Genomic DNA, 13,710 nt, shown 5'->3' with positions numbered 1-13,710 from the left:
GTCCTCTATTCCAATCAGACTGACCTGCTAGCTTGTTCTTCCTACACATTTCATTTCCTGCCTCTGTATTTGCACAAGTGGCCCCCCACATCTTGATAACACTTCTTTCTCTTTGAATCCTTGTCTTTCTGTACAACACAGCTCATGTGTTGCCTCCTAGAAGAGGCTTTTTCTGATATTTTGACATATTGGCACATTCCCATTGAAAATACTTTGTATTATTTTGTATACAATTTGCATTAATTTACTTGAGTACATATTTAAGTTCTTTGAGTGCAGAGATTTGGGGGTTTTAGCCATTTTCCCAGGGCCTAGCATAGTTATATATAGTTAGCACCAAATAAATGTTTATTGAAATGAAATACTCTTCTATTGCTATTTATTCTAACTCTTCCACAAAAAAGTAATAAAAGTCATCATCTTCCTCCAGGGGCATTTTGACCTTGTCACCATCCAGATTAACAATGGCTTCCCCATCCAAATTAAAGTTCAAACAAAGATTGAATGTATCTTGAATGCTGTCTTGATGTGAATTTGTTTATGGAAAAACTATTAAGCTAATGATATTATAGTATGTCTTAAATCTAATGAATAGTGTAGACCCATTTTTAACCCTCCTAAGCAGGAGTAAGCCTAAGAGAACCCACTGACTTACTGCCTTGTTTTACTTTCCTCGTTCCAGCTGTATCTTCATTTAGCAATTTGTTGCTTATAACTGGGAACTGCCTTCATCTTCATAATCCTCTTTAGGTTAGGAATTTACTTCCTTACTGCTTCACCTTTCCAGTTAACATCTAAGCAAGTAGAACCTACAGATTTACAGACCTTGATGAGTACTTGAAAATGAATTTGTGACAGCCAAAGTTTTTGGTTTTTTTTTTTGAGGGGGAAAGGCAGGGCAATTGGGGTTAAATGACTTGCCCAAAGTCACACAGCTAGTAAGTGTGTCAAGTGTCTGAGGCCGTATTTGGACTCAGGTCTTCCTGACTCCAGGGCTGGTGCTCTACTCACTCCGTGATAGCCAAAGTTTAAGTAACTGAGGGACTGTGTGACATTGTCATCTACTCTCTTGCGCCTTAAATAAGACCAGAGAAGGAAATGTCCAAGGTAGTTCCTAACAGATGACCCTTCTGAATTTTATCACTAGGGCATTTATCAGCACTTAAATCTGTTTGTCACTTCCTGGGCAGTTAATCAACTTTTAGTACCAGCCACTATTGGTATGAATATTACGAGGGCTTTCAGGATTGAAGTGTGTTCCAAGGCAAAGAATTACACTAAATTTTTGCTGCCTTTTATATTGCCTTCTCCCCTCATAGATTTGAAGTCTCAGCTCTTCGGTGAAGCTTTCCTTAAATGTATTACGCTCACCACTCACATCTTTCAGTGCCACATTACTTAGGATTCTTGTCTCCCTGCTGCTACGTCTGACTGTGCTTTGATTGCTATTTCTTGTGTCTTAGTATTCATGGAGTCCGTGGTTCCCAAACTCGGTAAGTTTCTGGGCCTGTGAAAGAAATACTAATTTTCCCTCACCCCTAGAGTTAGGGAGGGCACACTGAACATTGAGCAGTTCCTATAAATATATTTATAAATATATAAATATATATTATATATTGATATAAATATCAATACTGATTTCTTTTCAAGAGGCTATAACTTAAGATCTGACCGCTTGGCTATTTGCATTATAGAAAAAGGTCACTGGCTGAACATCCAAAGGAATGGAATGTGAACTGAGAGGGGCCTAATTCTGACACAGAATAGAGAAAAGAGCACTTAGGGGAAAACTGGGGGAGGGAATGCTGGGAAAAGCTGACTTAGGAGTCAATTTAGGCTTGAGCTCAGTATATGTTTTTTTTTTTTTTGGTGGGTGGGGAAAGGAGAGGCAGCTTCACCATAGGAACACTGAGGGCAAGGTCTTTATAACCTAAAACCAAGGATGTCTAGTCCCATCATGCTTAGACACTGGCCTTCCTCCCTATTCAACTAAGGCCCAGATGGCACTGGGCTCCCTTCCCTTATTTCCTCAGTATTTCCACCTGCCCCTTGAGGCTTTTACAAAGACATCGTCCCAGCTGGAGTGGACATGGAAAGAGAATGACAACTGAGCAAACAGGCGAAGTTTCTCTAGTGCTGTTTATTGAGTCCCATTTATCAGACAAGAAAGAAATTATTCTGGTTAATTACAAAGTGAACTGTGCTAATTTCAACCATGTGTATAAGTACTGACTGGTTGAATGGAGAAGGAAGAACCATCTGTGGAGTCATAAGCCCCTACGACCCCAGGGAGGGGACAAGGCAAAGGGGGCAGGGCATGGTGCAGAGACTGAATCTGCTTTCTGGCTAAGCCAGGTCTGGTTAAATTCACTCTCTTTTCACATGTGCACACCCACTCTACCCCTTCACATGAAATCCTGATATCCAGTGCAGACATGGAGTGCCTTTAAGCCAGCTAGGCATTGCTAGCCTCAGTAGTAAATTCTGAGCAGGAAGAGGGCTGCCCTACTAAAACAAACAGAAGGAGATAGGTAACTAAACCAGAGCCTGGCACAAAAGGCAGTTGCAAATGGAGAGTAAACACCCTAAGCTGGCTTTGGGCCTAGGTTTCCGCCAAAAGGACCAACAGTGGGGTGAGGGGGCAAGGGATGTAGAGAAGCCCTGGGAGTAGGCAGGAGAGGTAGGACAGCAAAGGACAGCAATACCCCCAATCCTGCCAATATTAGTGCTACCAAGAAAAGAGAAAGCTGCTCTACTCCCAGGCTTGGGTTATACCCAGGGGACTAGAGGAAGCTTTGGGACAGGATCAGAACTAGATTGTGAGCCCCCTTTGAGCCAACAGGGAGGGGCTGCCCTGTTAGTTCTCAGTAGTGGAACAAAAGGTATGGCCAAGCCCCAGCATTCCCCAAAGAAAAGGTGGCAATGGAGTCTCTTGGGGCTGAGGCCCTGCCGAGGAGTAAAGTCATATAGCTCTGGAAATGTAGGCACAGATCCTGAGTACTTCGTCACTGGGCAGAAACAAGCCGGATGGGAGAGAGGGGACGTGGGCCAGAGAAACCAGCAGCAGCCAGAGTTATGACCCTGGTGGCTGAGCTCCCCAACCACAGCACTGGAGAATTGTGGCACCTGCTGCCCATGACTACTGGAGGGGGAGGGGGAATGGCAGGATAATATGTGGAGAATTTCCAGCCCCACTCAGCCAAGATCAGGGCCAATAACAAGGTGAAGTGCTATAGGTCTCTCCATTTCTCAGTCCAAGGCGCTGGGAGATCAGAAATAGAGGGCAGGCTCACTTCGGAAGTCTGAGAGGTCATTCTTGCTGGCTGGGGTAAGCTATGAATGAGAAAGAAAAAATGAGGTAAGAGGGCTGTGAGTAGAGACATATTCTATTCACCCACCCTTTTCCACAAGGCCTCCCAGGAGGGCCCTCATTAGATGCCATGATCAAGGCACTGTAGGGACCAGAATCTTAGGGTGCTTTAGATTGGTCAGTGAGAGAGGGGCCAATGCAGTGACTGTGGAAAGGTCAGGACAGGGGTAAATCATCAGATCTGCCAAGGGGAAACAAAACTAGCCCATCCCTGTTTCTAAGCGGAACCTTAAAGAAGTAAGCAGAGGCTTCTGGACCCTAGAATAAGTGCTGTGGGGGTGGGAAAAGGTGGTCAAAAATCAGACAGCCAGAAGGGACCTTAGAAATCAGTTAGTCCAACTCTCTCCATATTTTAAATGATGAAATTGAGGCTGAGCGGGGAAGTGACTTTCACCTCAGGTCTCAGTGACTATGTGGCCTAGCTGGGCCCTGAAGGCAGGTCTCTGAGCTCCTGGGCCAAGGCTGTTTCCACTAGCCTGGCTTCTTGAACCCACAGGGAGCAAACCCTGCCCCCCAAAGCCAGGCAGCCCAGAGGCCCTGTTCCAAACCCACACTCTTACCATGACTTCTTTCTGAGGGCTAGCCCCAGCTTCACATGGGCCTGCATCATACTTCTGCTCCTGCCATTTGCTGAACTCCACTGAGTGCTTTGGGGTATAACCGGACAGACCTAGGGAACCAAATATAACATATACATATATATGTATATGTATAACATATATATATATGTATCCACCCATGTGTAGTCCTGCTGAGCAGCAAGAGAGCAGTGGGTCCCACCCCATGCAGGACCCATGTTGGCAGGCCCTCCCCAAGCTGAGTACCATTAGACAAGTTACCTCATGCACCCCAAATACCCAGTCTACTAAATGGGACAAGGGTCCTTCTAACCCTGGGCACATCATGGGCTCTCTCACTTCCAGGTTTTAAAAGGGCTGAGAAGCAGGGAGATCCAAGCTAAATCATGCCTAATCTCTCCCCCAATGCCAAAAGATGAATTCTCCCCAACGGCTGGCTCACCTGAGCCAGATTCTGGAGGTCGAGTGGCACTCTCCATTACAGTGCTGTTTACAAAAGTTGCTCGAGGAAGGAAGACAGCAAAGGGTTTCTCCTCCTCATCCCCTTCGGAGCCAGATGCCTCCTCTTCTTCCTCCTCTGCCTCTTCTTCCTGTACCAATGAGCTCTCGGAGGGGTATTCAAATGTGGTCTGCAGGCTCTTCTCATTGAAGGAAATCTTCATCTAGAGCCAAGAAAAGAGTGACAGGGACACTCCCTTCAAGGCATTCTCTGCCCTTTGTACCTCGTTAATCTTCCTTACCTCCTCTCTCTGGACTGGAAGGAATCCAAACCCAGTAGCTGCCCTTCTGTTCAAACACCTCCCCTCCCACCCCCAACCTGGAGAAGCTGGTAGGTAGTTGCAACGGTGAGTTCCTGGGCAAATCAGCACTGACCACTTCCCTTAGGCCAGAAAAAGGACTGTTATACCTTTCATCTGGAAACCAGTTAGGCCACCACAGCAGTCATCTGCCCTCTTAGTCTTGCTTCCTATTTTATAAAATGGGATTAACAGGACACTACACACCTCATGTGGCTGTTGTGAGGAAAGTGCTTTGTAAACTTTAAAACAAGTAATATAAACATGAATCAATCCCTAGCTGGCCCAGCCTGGAATGGCCAGCCACCCTCATTCCACCCACTCCCTTTCCTCCAACAACATGGGGTTCATGACTAAGGAACTGGCCTCTGAACTGGGCCTTTTGGTTACTACCCACCAGGAGCTTTCCAGTAGGCTTCCAACATGGAAAGCAGAAAAGCTGGGAGTAAAATCAGTCAAGAAGCATTAAATCCTTACTATGTGCCTGGCACTGTGCTAACTACTAGGGTTACTAAGAAAGACAAAAGGCATAGTCTCTGACCTCAAGGAGTTCACATTCTAATAGGGGAGACAAAATGTAAATAACCAGGTACACACAAAACATAGATATACAAAGATATGGGGGGACAGGGCTGGACCAGGAAAGCTCTTCTACAGGAGGTGGGATTTAGGCTGACTCTTGAAGGGAGCCAGGGAACCCAAGAGGCCAAAGTAAGGGGGCTTAGCCAACACAGAGGCACTGAAACAGAGGACAGTGAGAAGTGGGCCAGTGTAGCTGAGCTGTGCAGCAGGTAGAGGGGAGGAAAACGTAAAACCTGGAAAGGCAAGAAAAGGCCAGGTCATGAAAGGCTTTCCATATCAAATTGAGTATTTTTTTTAATTTGACCCTGGGGATAAGGAACCACTGGAGTTTATTGAATACAACTGTGGCATAGACAGACCATTGCTTTAGCAGCTGAGTGGAGGATGGACTGGACTGGGGAGGGACTTGAGGCAGAGAGAACAATTAGAAGGCTATTGTGATAATCTAAGTGTCCAACTCTTCGTCACCCCATTTGGGGTTTTCTTGGCAAAGGTACTGGAGTGGTTTGTCATTTCCTTCTCCAGCTCATTTTACAGATGAGGAAACTGAGGCAACCAGGGTTAAGTGACTTGCCCAGGGTCACACAGCTAGCAAGTGTCTGAGGCTAGATTTGAACTTTGAACTCAGGAAGATGTCTTCCTGATTCCAGGCTCTATCCACTGTGTCGCCTAGCTGCCCTAGCTAGGTGATAGATAGCCTATACTGGAATGGAGACAAGGTTATACGAACATGACATGTTGTGAACATGGAAATGACAAGATCTGACAAGAAACTGGATATGGGGGGGGTGGTGAAGTTAAGAAGTAGAGGATGACACTGAGATTATGAGCCTAGACTATTGGAATGGCGTTGGTACCATCAACTGAAAGAGGGAAGTTCAGAAGGGCATGGGTTTGGGAAAAAAGGTCATGAGTTTTGTTTTTAACAAGTTAAGTACCAGATGCCTATGAACATTCAGTTTGAAATGTCCAAGAGGCAGTTGGTGATGTGGGAATGGAGCACAGGAAAGAGACTAGGGCTGGATATGTGGGTCTGGGAATCGAGCATAAAGGTTATCACTGAATCCGCAGGAGCTGATGAGATAGCCAGGTGAGCAAATACAAAGGGAGAAAAGATGAGGGTCCAAGGCTTAGCCCTGAGAGACATACATAATTAGTGGGTTATTAGGGAAATAAAGACCATGTAAAAGAGAATTTGAAACAGTCAGGCAAGGAGGCAAACTAAGAGAGATCAATGTCCTGACAACCTCAAGAGGAAAGAATATCTAGGAGGAGGTGGTGGTCAACAGTGTCAAAGGCTGCAGAGAGGTCAAGAAGGATGAGGATTGAGAAAAGGCTGTGAGATCTAACACCTCAGTAACTTAGGAGGGAGCATTTCAGCAGATGAGTTTCAAAGATAACGCAGAAGGCTCAGAATCAAGTGAGAGGAAAGTATGTGAAGGTACCTGGCATTGACTACTTTCTCAAGGTTAGCTTTGAAGGGAGGAGAAATAGAGCAAGATAGCTAGTGGGGATGGTCAGATCAAATGAGGACTTTTTAAGGATGAGGGAAAATATAGGCATGTTTGTAGACAGCAAAGTCGATAGGGAGAGACTGAAGATTAGAAAGAAAATCAACATGATGATAAGGACAATCTGCTAGAGAAGACAGAAGGGGATGGGATCATATAAAGGGACTTACCTTGACAAGGAAAAAGGCCATTTCTTCATGTGAGACAGGAGGGAAGGAGGAGATAGTGGAGGAATATGTTTGAGTGATGTGAGATGAGAGGAAGGAGAGAAGTGGGAGCTCTCCTATGTCTTTCCAATAGACTAAGGATTCCACACACCCTTCTCCCTCTCAGCAACACAACTATACGTTCTCCTGAACCCTTAGGTTGAAAGATAGCAATGGCTATATATTAATGCACTGGTTTTCTTTTTTTTAATAAGTTTTTCTGGGACACTAATGCACTGTTGGTGGAGTTGTGAACTGATCTAACCATTCTGGAGAGCAATTTGGAACTATGTCCAAAGGACTATAAAGCTGTGTATAATACCCTTTGATCCAGCAATACCACTGCCTGATCTATATCCCAAAGCCATCCAAAAAAAAGGGGAAAGGACCTATTTGTACAAAAATATTTTTGGCAGCTCTTTTTGTGGTGGCTAAGAATTGGAAATCAAAGGGATGCCCATCAATTGGGGAATGGCTAAACACACTGTGGTATACGATTGTGATGGAATATTATTGTGCTGTAAGAAATGACAAGCAGGATGATTTTAGAAAAACCTGGAAAAGCTTACATGAACTGATGCGAAGTGAAGTGAGTGGAATCAGGACAACATTGTACACAGTAACAGCAATATTGTACCATGAAGAACTGTGAATGACTTAGCTATTCTGAGCAATACAATGATTCACGACAATCCCCAAAAGACTAATGATGAAGCATACTATCTGCCTCCAGAGAAAGAACTGACATTGTCTGAATACAGAATGAAGCATGCTACTTCTCACTTTCTTCCTTTCATTCATTCTTTTCATTCATTCATTTCAATCACCAACTGAAAGAGATCCCAAAATGAAAATTCCCAGAAATATTATAGCCAAACTCCAGAACTCCCAGGTGAGAAAATATGAGAAAGTACTTCAAGCAACCAGATAGAAACCATTCAGATACCACAGCGCCACAGTCAGGATCACACAAGATTTAGCAGCTACCTTGTCAAGGAGAAGGAGGCTTAGAATATATTCCAGAAGGTAAAAGAGCTATGATTACAATGAAGAATAACCCAACCAGCAAAACTCAGTATAATCCTTCAGGGTGAAAAAAAAAATTGATATTTAACAAAATAGAGGACTTTTAAACATTCCTGATGAAAAGAATAGAAAATTTGACTTTCAAATACAAGACTAAAAAGAAGCATAAAAAGAAATGATGAGCAGGGTAGTTTCAGAAAAACCTGGAAAGACTTACATGAACTCATGCAAACTGAAGTGAGCAAAACCAGGAGAACATTGTAAACAGTAACAACAATATTGTAAAGATGGCCAACTATGAAAGACTTACCTACTCTGATCAAGACAATGATCCAAGACAATTCCAAAGGACCCATGATGAAAAATGCTATTCACCTCCAAGAGAGAACTGATAAACTCTGAATGCAGATTGGAGCAAACTTTTAAAACTATTTTTATTATATTGTTTGTGTTTTCTTTTGCAACATGGCTAATATGGACATATGTTTATAAGACCTCATGTATAATTGAAATCAAAGTGCTTGCCTTCTCGAGGAGAGAAGAGAGGCAGGAGGGAGGGAGAGAATTTGGAACTCAAAAGTTTAAAAAATGATTTTTAAAAATTTTTACATGTAATTGGGAAATATTTAATAAAAAAATACAATCTTTTTTTAAAGTTAGGTGCCAAAGTTAAAAAAATATTATGAAAAGGATGGGTTCAGAGAAATTTGGGGAAACTTCTATGAACTGATGCACAGTGAAGTGAACAAAACCAGAAGAATATAGAAAAATTAAAACATCATAAAGACAAACAACTTTGAAAGACTTAAAAACTCTAATCGATGCACCAGCCACAATTCCAAGGGATCAATGTTGCTACATGCTCCCAGTTCCTAACAAAGAGGTGATGGCATTAAGATGCAGAAGGAGACATATACTTTTTGCACATGGCCAATACGGGCATTTGTTTTGCTTGACTATACATATTTGTTACAAAAGTTGGTGTTTCTTTTTACCTTTGATAAATGAGGTGAGGGGCAGGAGAAAGAGAAAACAAATGCTTATCAACTGAAAAGAAAAATAAAAAAAATTTAAATGCATGGTTGCACCCTGGGTAGATCAACCCAAATAAGCAGATCAGTTCTGTCTTGGAAGTAAAGGATAAACCAGAGTGACTGATCCATGGCCATGTCTCATCTTAGATGTTCCCCCTTGTCAGCTCCTCAAATCTTAAAAAACATAGCTGATTTCAATATTCTTTTAAAACCAACAGGAAGGGAAATCAACTGCGATTCCAGGTGATTCCTTCAAAAATGTAAAACAAAAAAAAAGTTCTGGGTATCTGCCATTATCAATACTCTCTTCTATAGCATCTTCTTCCCTGGTTAGTATAAATCACTGAGAGGTGACTAAATAGATTCTAGGTCCCCTGGGTCACCTTTTTCTGTTTCCTTGCCTCCAGGTAGGGCCACAAGAACTTACATAGAAAAGGAGGTGGGGCTCCTCCCCACCCTATTTCTCCTTCAGCATTTCCCTTTCTCTGAATACCAATATGTTCTAAAGAACATATTTGGGCAGACCCAACCAAGCTCAACAGACACTGAGACAAAGAAACTATCATGCATGCTCACCACCTTTCCAGACTGATGAAAGGGAGGACTGAGAAGGCCAAGACAACTACTCCCTAACCGCTTCCCCCCACCCACTCCAAACAAAATTGTGTATGTAAACTTAGGACTTCACTCTACTGAGGAGAAAAGGCTCCAATGAGAGACAGGGCATGAGAGTGAATAATGCAGAACTTAGACTTAGGGAAACCTGGGTTCAAATCCTGTATCCAACACAGACTAGCTGTGTGACCATAAGCAAAGGCTGAATCTTTCTGAGCCTCCTCATCCTCATTTGTAAATTGGGGATGACAGTACCTGTGGCACCTCTCTTGAGGGGTTGTGGTAAAGTTCAGATGAGATAATCGAGGTAAAGTGTTTTACAAAAATGTTAGTTATGCTTAATGATCCAGAACAGTGGCAACCTGTGGTGTTTTTTCCTAAACTCCCACCCAATCGTTTTTGCAATTCCTGTGCCCTGCCTAGAGAAAACCAATCCCAGGTTTGCAGACACATACCTCACCTCTGGGTTGGTTTGTCCCTGGCCCAATCCCCAGCCCAAAGAGCATCCAGTCACTAAGCCAGGGCAGTACTCAGGGCTTACCTCAAGTACAAAGCTTCGTGGGTCAGTCAGGATTCCCAAGTACTGGCCTTTGCCCTAATCCCCGTATCCCCACCCACCTTTCCACCCTTGCTTCTCTTATATTGCCCAACACAGACCTCCCCCCCACTCAAGCCCAAAGAAAGACCTCCTCAATTTTACCCTGCACATGCTCATTCTCATCCCCCTCCCCGCATTCATTCATTCATGCTGCCCCTTCTCCTCCAACCCTAGGAATGTCCTCACCAAATCTTAATCTTCCTTCAAGATCCAGACTGCCTACACCCTCCCCCCCCCATAGCTCCATCTTTCTAGTATTTTCTCCTCCTTCCTGCCCCCACCCCCCAGCCAGAAGATCTCACTCCCCTTTCCACAAATTCATTCCCACCTCTCACCTTTGCGCATATCGTTTCTTTCCTCTCCTAGAATGAGCCCTAATCCTTTCCACTTAGCTAAACCCTACTTAACCTTCAAGACCTAACCCACCTCTCCAGTCCTCCTGGATTGCTCCAGCCCACAATGGCCTCTCCCCTCTCCGAACTCCTCCAGCTGAATCTACAGCTATAAAGTCCTCCTCTGAGGCCTTTCCACGGCTTGGAAGGTGACCTTCGGCTCTTTTTAAATATAAACAGTTTTCAACATTAAAACCAGCTATTTATAAAGAAGAAAAACATTGCGTGAACTCAGCTCCAGAGCCCTGACCTGCATGTTCCCATCAGATGTGCCATTCAGGTCTCTCTCCCCTCCACAGCCCTTTTGCCTTTTCCCTGAATACCCTTGCGTGCCTCCCCAGACTAAGTTCCCAGGGTCACATGAATGCACAGAGGACATTCCAGTTCAATGATCCATCTTCTCTCTGTCCCCTGGGAGCAGGCAGAGGCTATCTAGGCACCGCCCCCCCCACGTGGACTTTGGCCTTGGCCTTCTCCTCTCTGCCTAGAGAAAAAGAATAGCCCCTGCTTCCCCTCATCCCTCCCCAGGAACAGAGAGGAAAAAACGGCCAGTGTATGGCAGGTGACATGACAGTCCATCCCTCATTAATGACATGGGTTCCATTCAATTCCCCCTGGATCCACAAGGCCATGGCCAGTGCCATCTGTTTGTATCTTGGTGACTTCCTGCACACCAGTCCTGCTTAACCCCTCCCTCACAAATAGCCACTCCCAGATCAGAAATACAGTTATTTATACCTTGGGCTCCGGAAGGGGAAATCAGTGTTTAGGCATGTTGTACAGGGCGTGTATGCCTGCCTGGAAAAATACCATTTGGCCTTGATGGGAATGGGGGAGGCAGGAGAGAGGGGTGGAGAGTATACAGCAGAGTCATGTGACCTTGAAGACTACTGGTAGGTGGGGGGGGGGGGAACCCATGTACCTGTTAAGCTGGCTATTGCCCTGACTTCAAGGAGAACAATTTGAGTTGCTCTGGTTCAGATGCCAACACAATGGCCTTTATGCCCTGAAGAGACCAGCCCTGGGATACTGCCCGTTCCCCAAGAAAAGGCCCAAATGAGAGCTAGACACCCTTACTCCTCACCCCACCCCACCCCAAATGCCAGCCTTAGTGTATGAGAGGGAAGACCAGCCGAGGGAGTTTATTCTGTCCCAGCTGAGTTCCAGTCATAGCAAACAAACACCCTAACCCCACTCCATACCCCCCACCTCTGGGCAAGCCACAACCCCAACAAGGAGCAACAGGCTTGCCCTGGGACCTCTCCAGGAACATGTCCCAGCTGGAGGAGCATCTAGCTCATCCAGCAGCCTGGCCTGGACTCGGGCAGAGGCCTTGAATGTGCCTTGAAGGACACAGTTACAACAGGGTAAGAGCAGGGGCACCTCACAGAGACCAATGCAGAGGATCAGTGCTTCCAGAGAGCCTGCTCCAAAGCCCAACAGCCAGGTGGGGAGGAACCAAGGAAAAATCCCACTCTTCTGACTTGCAGGCCAGCTCCCGACCCACTAGATTGGCCTATCCTGCCTTTTCTTCCAGTGTTCAAGAAGGTCCTCACCTCAACCTCTCCTGGATTAAAAAATGGACCTTTAGAATGCTGTCTTAGGAAAAAAGAAGAGAAAACATGCCTACTTCCTCTCAGCAGAAGTGTAGAAGACTCTAGGTATGAAGCATTTTGAACACCACCAGACATAGCTGGGTATAGGCTTTGCTCAAGGAGGATGCTGTGGAGAAGGGAAGATTGGGAGGCTATTGGCATATTAAAAAAAAAAAGTGTGGAGCGGAGAGGGATGGCCCTGTAACTCACCAAACACTTCCAAGGAGTGCTTTCTCCACCGTTCCCGGATTTCAGAAACACTTATAAGCATGTCTCCTTCCCCCACCCCTCCCATTTCACAGGAGCTGATTCTTAAGTACCTTGGGGTAAACCTTCTCTACCCAAACACCCGGGGCAGGGCAGACAGAAAGGCATTGGCTGAGATCACACATTCTCTGTTACCCAAACACCTTCTACCCTGGTGTCCACTGGGGAGGACAAGATGGGCCCAGGTGCACCTGGTATGGAAAGCAGGGGCCCCAAGAGTAGGGGAATAGAGGGCAGCAAAGCAGGGTAACAAGAGAAGGCTTCTTTGGCTTTGTAAGTACAGAACCACAAATTTCAAATAATTCAGCCCCCCAAATTCAGCCTGAACCCTACTACAGGAGGGGGAGAAAGGGATAAGTAAGCATTTATATGGTGCCTACTATGTGCCAGGTACTGTGCTAAGAGCTTTTTACAAATATTCTCTCACTTGATCTTCACAAAAACCCTACAGGATAGGTGCTATTATTGTCCCATTTTACAGTTGGGGAAAGCGAGGCAAACAGAGGTTAAGTGACTTGCCCAGAGTCATGCAGCTAGTGAGTGTCTGAAGCCAGATCTGAACTCGGGTCTTCCTGACTCCAGGCCCAGTCCCTCTATCCAGTTCACCACTGAGCTGCCTCTACTATCCACTTGGGTTCTAAAAAATAGCCCCCTACCCATGATGGACACGGGTGGGGGGGGGGTAGGAAGACCATGGTCTAGTGGAAAAACCACTGCAGTAGGAGTCAGGAAGCATGAAGGTGACATCATGAGTCTACCATTTACCAGCTGTGTAACCGTGAACAAGTCACCCTTTCTGACCTTCATTTCCCCATCTTGTAAAATATAAAGACTTGAAGTAGATAATTGATAAGACCTCTAACAGCCCATAATTCTATCAGGTGAAGCCCAGACTATGGTGACACTTGATCATCAGGGGGTCAAGGGGGAAATCACTCACTCAGAGGTGAACAAGGCTCACGCCTGTCCGAGGGGCCAAGGAAAGCATTTCATGTGCGAGGTAACATTCTGGGGCCCAAGCCTGGCTAGCTTCCCAGGCAGCAGCCATCATGGCTGGCTGGGGTGAAGCCTGCATTCTATCCTCAGCCAGCACAGCAGACAATGTCCCTTACAATGACCTGTCAGCAATGAAGGTCCTC

At 45.2% G+C, this 13,710-nt stretch overlaps 1 protein-coding gene across 1 annotated transcript in view; it reads right to left on the bottom strand.

Moving 5' to 3' along the window:
- Positions 1-2,120: 2,120 nt before the first annotated feature.
- The window catches only part of TPRN (taperin), a 36,244-nt gene continuing 24,654 nt past the window's right edge, over positions 2,121-13,710 (bottom strand). Inside the window, exons 2-4 of the mRNA XM_036749228.1 lie at positions 4,391-4,610; positions 3,931-4,040; positions 2,121-3,333 (exon numbers count right to left, since the gene is read on the bottom strand). Of these exons, the coding sequence (XP_036605123.1) occupies positions 3,271-3,333; positions 3,931-4,040; positions 4,391-4,610 (393 nt within the window). The 3' untranslated portion in view covers positions 2,121-3,270. The remainder of the gene's footprint in view (positions 3,334-3,930; positions 4,041-4,390; positions 4,611-13,710) is intronic.

The sequence above is a fragment of the Trichosurus vulpecula genome, chromosome 3, assembly GCF_011100635.1.
Source record: "Trichosurus vulpecula isolate mTriVul1 chromosome 3, mTriVul1.pri, whole genome shotgun sequence".
NCBI lineage: Eukaryota > Metazoa > Chordata > Mammalia > Diprotodontia > Phalangeridae > Trichosurus > Trichosurus vulpecula.
The sequence above is the reverse complement of the archived record's forward strand: the minus strand, read 5'-3'. Positions and strand labels throughout refer to the sequence as shown.